Source organism: Astatotilapia calliptera, chromosome 3 (assembly GCF_900246225.1).
Source record: "Astatotilapia calliptera chromosome 3, fAstCal1.2, whole genome shotgun sequence".
Lineage (NCBI taxonomy): Eukaryota > Metazoa > Chordata > Actinopteri > Cichliformes > Cichlidae > Astatotilapia > Astatotilapia calliptera.
This window is the reverse complement of record NC_039304.1, coordinates 50,403,846-50,413,174: the sequence shown is the minus strand read 5'-3', so window position 1 is coordinate 50,413,174 and position 9,329 is coordinate 50,403,846. Positions and strand designations below refer to the sequence as shown.

The window sequence follows — 9,329 nt, the reverse complement described above, 5'->3', positions numbered from 1 at the left end:
GCTTTGTTTTTTTTTTAAGTGCTGTATAAATAAAGATGATGATGTTTTAAGTGTTTAAGAAAAATAAAGACTTCTGATGATGAGAATGGTGACTCATGTGGGTTAGACAGACTGCTGAGCTGCTTCAAAACATGCTGAAACCGCATAATTTGCATTGTGCACATGTGGGTGACTATGTGGGTTATTAAACACGACAGGCATGCAGTAAAACAGGTTTTATCAGAAAGAGGAAACTGGACAACCACCGAGGTGTTAGTTTCATAAAAAAGTTTTGAAAAACTGCATCACTGAAGCAACTTAAAGGAAGCTAATTACAAAAAATCCAAACAATTACATTTTTAAGTTATCCGAGTGACTTATATATCATGTTTAACCTGAGTAGCGAAAGAGCGGGGGTCTGAAAAGACGGGAGTCCGCTGCTCTCGCCGGCTGGAGTGACCATTGAATCCCCCGGTTGAGCGGGTGGGTAACAGACGTCTCCAAAAACATCGGCGCACTTTTGCACATATGCAATGTCTCGATAAACAAAGCAGATATTTGAAGTTTACACAGCTACTTTCTCACCTGAGAAATGTTAAAAGTTTATTTTGTGACCCAGAAAGATTAATAAGAGTAATTTTAAAACTTAGTAGCGGCTGCCATTGTTGGGAACTGAAATTGGCTGGGCCGCACTATGAATTCTGGGATATGGTGGGCCACAAAGGACACACCCGACCCATCCTTCAAATTTGGGGAAATGGAGGACTCATTTGTCGTCTGCATTTGAAGGAATCGCCGAATTGGGACAGCCTTCGTCGCCTGGCTGTGACAGCCTCCAAAGGATACAGCCGACGTTTTGGGACACAGTTATACACATCAGAAATGGACCTTCTAAGTAAAACAGGAAATACAGACACAGAGATCCAGACTGGACACTGAACTTAACAGACAGACCCACGAGCAGACACTATGACATCATGGACAGACAGAGGGAACACAGCGAAGACCTGAAAAACTGTTGACAAGATTCAGAAAAGAAACCAAAACGAGTTCACTGGTGTTAAGATGCTGCTTTATTTGACACAGTACTCGTTTTTTCATTAAGCCTCATTCTGATGCAGGTTTTCTTACAGATTTAAGCTTCATACATACATCAAATTCACAGGAATTTGGCAACCTGAGACATAGAAAGTGAATGACATTCTGCAACTTTAAATGACTACAACAAAAATACACTCTGGCAAAATGAAGCGAACGACATTTTTCTGGGCCCAGGTAAGAGATTGAAGCAACTACCAATGAGAACATGGGGAACCACTGATTGATATACAACCTGGTAATAAATACATTAAAGCGTTACCCAGGCAACCATAGCCTGCAATGTCCACAAGTGACCAACAACCATTTTCAGAGCCATGTGCGATGAGGGGAATCACTTCCAGTGTGTGCATGGCTTTAACCCTCACTTCATAACTGTCATCATACCATCACACTCTCCCCAAAGGGAGTCATCTCTGTCCTCTGTAAATGTTCATCAGATGCCAAGTGTTATATCCATGTGAACCCAGACTGGTTCAATTTGTTTATGCTAAATCAGCCACTGTGCTAATAGCTGAAAGCAACATAAACGCTGATTCTGTCTTTATGTTTGTGTTAAGCACTGTATTGATTCATGAGCTCAGCAGAAAGTCATATAGCTGACAAGGATTAGGGATCCATGACACTGGTTTCACTGGTGTAATCTGACTCTCAAACCAAATGCAAATCTCTGTATTTTATAAAATGTTGAGCTTTTCCTTACAACTCACTGGGTTACTTCATTGCTGGAACACTGTCCAGTGGCTCTTTGGTACTCTCACTCTCCTCAGTTGCTTGTTGGTTGTTGGTTGTCCTGGACACCTTTCTAACCTTTGCCCGGAAAGACTTACAGAGGAAAAAGTAAACAACAGGGTCCAGGCAGACATTGAAGACTGCCACCATGGTGGTCACCTCCATTACATAGTTCAAGACTGAGCCTACAGAGTCATTGCTCCACAGGAGACTATAGGGAAGACGAGCCAGGTGATAGGGGACAAAGCAAACACAGAAGATGCTGACCAGCACCAACATGTTCCTGCGAGGCTTGACAAGCTTCTCGGAGCCAGAGGAGGCCAGCTGCCTCTGCTGTGCCTGCAACACCCTGCGGGAGGTGCTGTAGTAGAAGAAGACCAGGGATATGAAGACCACGAGGAAGATGATGGGAGACAAAGTGTGGATGATTGTGAAGAACAGCTTGATTGATTCACTAAAGAAGGGATCACAGCAGCTGGGGTTAGAGGTCACTGGGGTCTGGGTGATGAAAAACAGGATGGTGTATGTCACAGTCGGAACCAGGAGGAAAACCCAGGTAATGATGGAAATGATGTGGGCAGTTTTTGCTTTCCGCAGGATGTGAGTTCCTGAAGGCTGGATGATCTTTAGATACCTGAAGAGAAAAGAAACAGGGGTTGAGTAGATGAATCAGTCACTATTTATTAATTATTAGTTTCAAATCAGCAGAAATCATTAATAAAGTCAAAATTCTTGTCAGCGCTTCGGTCAAGCTGTCAGGCGTAAATAGCATTACCATGAAATGCAGTTTGAGTAAAAGGTAAAAGGTTCCTCTAATCTTCATCATGAAGTTTACCTGTTGGCAGCGATGTAGCCCATGAATATGATGCTGGCGTACATGTTGATGAAAATGGCACAAGCTCCAAAACTACAGTAGAGCTGCCGAATGATGACAGAGCTGCTAGCATAGTGGGTGATGCGGAGTGGCAGAAAGAGGCAGAGCAGGAAGTCAGCAGCTGTCAGGTTTTTCAGGTAGATCTTCAAGCTGCTCGATGCCCGCTGCTGAGCTCCACAAAAGTGGAACTTCATGATGAAGCCATTGAGGATTAACCCCACCTAAAGAAACACAGAAAGGATGGAGAGGACAGGACTTCAGCACATACACTGAGAACCTTTAACACATTTTTAACAGTGATCTGATGATTTGAAACTTACCAGGAACACTAGACTGTAGACCAGCATAAAGAAAGGATAGGCTGAAGTGTTAACAGCATCGCAGGTCTGGTTGGAAGATGAAGTCACATTTATTGTGTCAGCCATGTTTCTGGAGCTGAAAAATAAATCCAATTTATTGAGATCAAGAAGGAGCAGTCATAGAAATCCACTGCTCAGTCTTAACCGACCTATTATTCTAACACTTTATTATTAGTATTGTGTTTTAATCCATTTCTTTAACCTTGGATTACCCCAGAAATTAAAGCTGTCCTCAAGCAGAAGAGGAGGGCCTTCAAATCCAAAGACAAAGAGGAGTTGAAAAGGGTGCAGAGAGAGTTGAGGGGACTGATAAGGAATGGGAAGGACAGCTACAGGCAGAAGATGGAGAACCAGCTTCAGCAAAACAACGTTGGTGAAGTCTGGAGAGGCCTCAGAACCATCTCAGGCCACAAACAGCAGAACTCTCTGCCTGGGAGGGATGTGAGGTGGGCAAATGAACTGAATCATTTCTTCAACAGATTTGATTCAACCATGAGACAGTCTACAACATCGGCTGCAGACTCACCCACCCCCACTGCTGCTGTTCCACCTCTGACACCTCAGACACTTCACACCTCCTCTATTCACCCTGCTCACTCCTCCCCACCCCCAACAACAGCATCCAATACACACTCAACACAAGGCTCCAGCCTGTCTCTCTCAACCACCCAAGTTAGGAGGGAACTGAGGAGGATTAATGGCAAGAAGGCAGCGGGCCCAGATGGCATCAGCTCGAGGGTCGTCAGGTCCTGCGCGGACCAACTGTGTGGGGTGATGGAGCACCTCTTCAACCTGAGCCTGAGGTTGGGAAGAGTCCCACAGCTCTGGAAAACCTCCTGTGTTGTACCAGTGCCAAAGACTTCACGCCCCAAGGACCTCAACAGCTACAGGCCGGTGGCTCTGACATCCCACCTGATGAAGACCCTGGAGCGGTTGGTCCTGGCTCAGCTTCGGCGCCTAACAAGCTCATCACTGGACCCACTTCAGTTTGCCTACCAGCCTGGCATTGGAGCGGATGATGCCGTCATTCACCTCCTACATCGTTCCCTCGCTCACCTGGAGACCGCTGGAAGCACTGTGAGAATCATGTTCTTTGATTTCTCCAGTGCCTTCAACACCATTCTTCCCTCAGTTCTGAAGGACAAGCTGGAGAACTCTGGAGTGGACCATCACCTCACTACCTGGATTTTGGACTACCTCACCGACCGACCACAGTATGTGAGGACTCAGGGCTGTGTGTCGGACAGGGTCGTCTGCAGTACGGGGGCCCCACAGGGAACGGTTCTGGCTCCGTTCCTCTTCACCATCTACACTGCAGACTTCTCCCACAATTCCACCCAGTGCTTCCTGCAGAAGTTCTCTGATGACTCTGCAATAGTCGGCCTCATCACTGATGGGGATGACAAGGAGTACAGAGGACTGACTCAAGACTTTGTGGACTGGTGCCAGCTGAACTACCTCCAGATCAACGCCAGTAAAACCAAGGAACTGGTGGTAGACTTCCGCAGGCACAAGCATTCTCCACTGCAACCACTGAACATCCAGGGTATGGACATTGAGGCTGTGGACAGCTACAGGTACCTTGGTGTTCATCTGAACAACAGACTGGACTGGACTCATAACTCAGACGCCCTCTACAGGAAAGGGCAGAGCAGGCTGTACCTGCTGCGGAGACTCAGGTCGTTTGGGGTGGAGGGCCCACTCCTGAAGACCTTCTATGACTCTGTGGTGGCTTCTGCTATCTTTTATGGTGTGGTCTGCTGGGGCGGCAGCATCTCTGCTGGGGACAGGAAGAGACTGAACAGGGTGATCCGAAGGGCCAGCTCTGTTCTAGGATGCCCTCTGGACCCAGTGGAGGTGGTGAGTGACAGGAGAATGGCGGCTAAGCTGTCATCCCTGATGGACAACATCTCCCACCCCATGCAGCAGACTGTGACAGCACTGAGCAGCTCCTTCAGTGGGAGACTGCGGCACCCACGGTGTGGGACGGAGAGATTTCGCAGGTCTTTCCTCCCCACTGCTGTCAGACTCCACAACAAAGACTTTAACTGAACAAACACACACATCCATACATGTGCAATAACACTAAGTGCAATAATCTTTTCTGGCATCGTTGTATTTTTACTCAGTTGTATATAGCATTCGTATTCTATTTTTATCTTATTGTATATTTTTATTCTATTTATTCTACTGTATATAGTATATTATTTTATTCTATTCTGTACAGTTGTGTACTGTATTTATTCTTATTGTATTCTAATTTTTGCGTCATAACTTTTGCACTGTCCACTTCCTGCTGTGACAAAACAAATTTCCCACATGTGGGACTAATAAAGGTTATCTTATCTTATCTTATCTTAATATCATTATGCTTATTTCCTTTCTAAATCACATCACTTACTGTGTTAATGACATGTTCCATCTTGTGTAGTGATATTGCATAGGAACTGTATTTCGTCTAAACAACTCAAAACTGTCTTACTACGTAGTTATTGTTTAACTGGGCCCCAGTCACAATGGCAAATCATTCAGAATATGATCAGAATAACTTTAACTTGCAATTAACCAGGTATCTACTTAAGCAGTGCCTTCTTTAATCCGATCAAGGTTCATGATTTTGTTACTTTGAGGCTTTATTATTGTATTTCCCCATTATTGGGCTTTTTGAATAGCAATTTGAAAAGCTGATCAGCTGATCAAAAGTTGGATGCCCATACATCTCAGTACACAGATGAAAGCTGTCAGCTAAACTAACATTTAACCAGGTAAAATCCTTAACGTAACTTGCTTGTAACATCAGATTGTTGCACAGTATGTTGGTGATATATAAATGCATACATAAGCAGATGACACTGTCAAATATTTTCTCGTGTTTCGCTCCTCTGGTATTCCTGCCAATGTCTTTTGGTGCACCACTCATGCACTGAGCCATGTGCCTGGTTAACTTAGCCACTACGACATCAGGAGAATCCATGTGTTACAGAGGCAGGTTGTTCTTCAGTAGTTAAATGGGACTGCTCCCTTCTGGAAGTGACTCATTGACTATCAGCTGGGTTGATTGTGTGTGTGTGTGTGTGTGTGTGTGTGTGCTGCTAGTCACTAATGGAGTGGAGTCAGTTTCTTCAGCCAGTGGACGTGAATCATGGGCCTGTTGATGTCCAACTTTCAGCTCATACTGATGACCCTTTCTGAGCATTGCCGTCATGGTTGCGTCCTTCTCCCTTATGCTCTTCCACTATTGCTCTGTCTCCAGCTTTAGTGGCACTGTTCTCATTTTGTTCCCCTGCCACTCAGAGTACACCTCAGATGGCTCCGTGGAGTAGTGCTGGTTTATTCTTCTGCCTTTAATATCTCTAGTATACTTCTTCAAGTGGTTGGCCAAGGTTGTCAGTCATCTTTGCTCTTTCCAAGGCTGAGTATATAATAATAATAAATCCCCTCTTGCCCCTGCGGGTGGTCTATCCTTCAAGCTTGGGTCCTCTGGTAGACAGATCCTTTCTTATTTAATGGTTTTTATTTATTTTCATGACTATTTACATTGAAGATTTTCACTGAAAGCATCAAAACTATGAATGAACACATCTGAAATTAACAACAACCTGTGGTATAAGTCTGAACATCCATTCATTCACTTCCGCTTGTCCTTTTCAGGGTCGCGGGGGGCGCTGGAGCCTATCCCAGCTGTCATAGGATGAGAGGCGGGTACACCCTGGACAGGTCGCCAGTCTGTCACAGGGCCAACACACAGAGACAGACAACCATTTACACTCACATTCACACCTATGGGCAATTTGGATTAATCAATTAACCTATCCCCACAAAGTGCATGTTTTTGGACTGTGGGAGGAAGCTGGAGTACCTGGAGAGAACCCACGCAAACACGGGGAGAACATGCGAACTGACAAGTTTGACAAGCCTGACAAGGAATGTGAAGTGAAGACCACGGCAGGTGTCTACAACATGAATCTCACAAAAGAGAAGGTCAAGGGTTTGCAGGAGGGCTGGGTATCGTCACTGATTTCTGTAATCGATTTGATTCTGATTTGTTTCAATTTAAATTAGGGAAATTTTGCCTCAAACAGGCTTTCAGCCCCAGCAGCAGGTCTGTATGCGTGCCGTCGGTGAGCTTTGTGCTTACGTCTTCATTTGGAATCTGTTTACCTGCTGTCATTTGCTGTTTTAGCTGTTTGATGGTTGTTCAAATGAAAGCTTTAACCTGAGATTCTGGTGTTTCTGGCAAAATACATTTATATTTTGATATTCAAGCTAAAAGCGGTAATTGAAACGCGCACTGTCAACAAAGCAAAGGGTGTCTGCTTTCAAGAATCTAAAATATAAAACGTGTTTTGAGTTGATTCGCACTTTTTTGTTTACTACATAACTCCATTAAAAACAATTTCCAGGACGAAAGATGAAAAAACATTAAATGAGAAGGTGTCCATACATTTGAATGGTAATGAACAGATTGTTCATAACGAAGCCATAAAAGAGTGTGAGGCTGATTATCAGTGCATTTGGCACCAGTACACTCTAAGTCTTTGTCTATAACAACAACAATAACCAATTTGTAATGACATCAATAGATCTGCACCCTGAACACTGGCAGGAGCCAACTGTGGTGCTGAGGCAGCTGTGTGTTTCTAGAAGAAGAAGCTGCTACAAATCATCGTTCAACTTAAGCATGAAATTAGAACTTAAGCACAAAAGTTTTGAGCGTAAACAAGACTCACCTGTGGAAAAGCTGCTTGATTCGCTGAGTCCTCTGAGTTTAATGATATTGTTGCAAATCAGGAAACTCACAAAGACCGCACTACTACCCTCATACTTATTTCCTCTTTGTATTTTATGCTAAACTGGGCTACAAATTTCCAACGCAGGAACAGATATGCTTTCTCATCATTTATGATGCACAGGTTGCCTGCATATTGTATTCTTCAAATGTCAGGACTTTTTTCTCAGGTGGTCATATCACACTGTCACTTTCTGATAAGACTTCACAGGTTTTCCACCTTTATAATTCAGTTTGATTTGAGTTTTTTTCCCCTCAAAGTCTGACTTTGCTCTTAAGCAACCACAACATGCGTCATTTGCTTATCTGTACTGCACATTATTTCCGTACACTGAGGGGGAATTTTGTTTTGAAGGCACTTTTTAGTGCCCTTTGACGTTATCTCAGATCTCTTTCTAATGTCGACTTGCTCATCAAAACAATCAACACCAGCTTCACCATCCAGCTGTAGGTTGGTTTTCTTCTTCTACTACAGCACCTCCTGCAGGAGGTGAGGCCTTTTGAGTCAAATGATATCAGTGAGAGAAAGAGCTTTAATCGATCCCAAGCATTCAGGAAAATTAATATGATATCAGAGATCAACATGAGGCTGAACTCAACACAAACATGATCTTAAATAGACAGCATTTGTGCATATTTTGTTACTGTAGCTCTAACTACTGCAGAACTGGCAGATTCCTCCTGCTGTAGTTTCACTGGCAAGCATCATTTCTGCTCATGATATTTTACTCAGAAGCAAATCTAGGTTACATGTGCATCTTGCAGCTGCGTCTCTTGCTGGATAGATGTTTTTTGGATGGCTGAATGCTTCTGCTGTTCTCGTGGTCAAACCTGGGGTTGAAATTCTCCCATGTGTGCTGCACACAACAAGTTTCTCCTCCCCATCAACTCCATGCTAGCTGCCAGCTATTAGCACAATTACTGATCTGTCTGGCATGAATAAACTCAACCAGTCTGTGGCCCAAGTCTTACAACAAAGTAAGAAGTGTTAAATGTGTGAAATCTGAATTCAAGCGAGTGTCAAAACCTGTTTTAATTTCAATATTTTCTCATAGCAAGAAGAACTTATTTTCAAGATTTTAGTTTTTTACCTTTTGGCACCATTTTTTATTTTCATAATAGAAGTGAAAACACAGCTAATGGCTGCGTGTTTTTGCTCATTTACATTTACAAACTCTTTTGCTGTGTTACCCATTTCACTGCATAACTACAGATGCTATGAATTACTAGAAATACTAAATCTAGAAAGTTTTTAACCCAAATGTAGAAAAAGGAGGCAGATGAAAACTCAAGGGACCATTTAGTGCTGAAGTCCAAAGATAAGCAAGATATAAAAGCCAGAATAAACTAAGGTGTGAGAGGTTTGCACAGCACAGGAGACAACGACAGGAGAAAGGAAGGCCCTGTGCAGGGGCTAACCACTTCAGGGGGTCTACCACGAGGCTGAGCGAGGCCTGAAGACACTTTAGAGCATCAGCCTGGACACGGAGAAGGACAC

At 43.7% G+C, this 9,329-nt stretch overlaps 1 protein-coding gene across 1 annotated transcript; it reads right to left on the bottom strand.

The window, feature by feature from the left end:
* Positions 1-1,505: 1,505 nt before the first annotated feature.
* On the bottom strand, positions 1,506-3,111 carry LOC113019755 (P2Y purinoceptor 14-like). Its single transcript, XM_026163576.1, has 3 exons — positions 3,004-3,111; positions 2,645-2,904; positions 1,506-2,443 (listed from the first exon to the last, which is right to left on the bottom strand). Exons 1-3 carry the CDS (start codon positions 3,106-3,108, stop codon positions 1,792-1,794), a joined length of 1,017 nt encoding a protein of 338 aa, XP_026019361.1. The 5' UTR covers positions 3,109-3,111; the 3' UTR covers positions 1,506-1,791.
* Between the last annotated feature and the right edge of the window lie 6,218 nt (positions 3,112-9,329).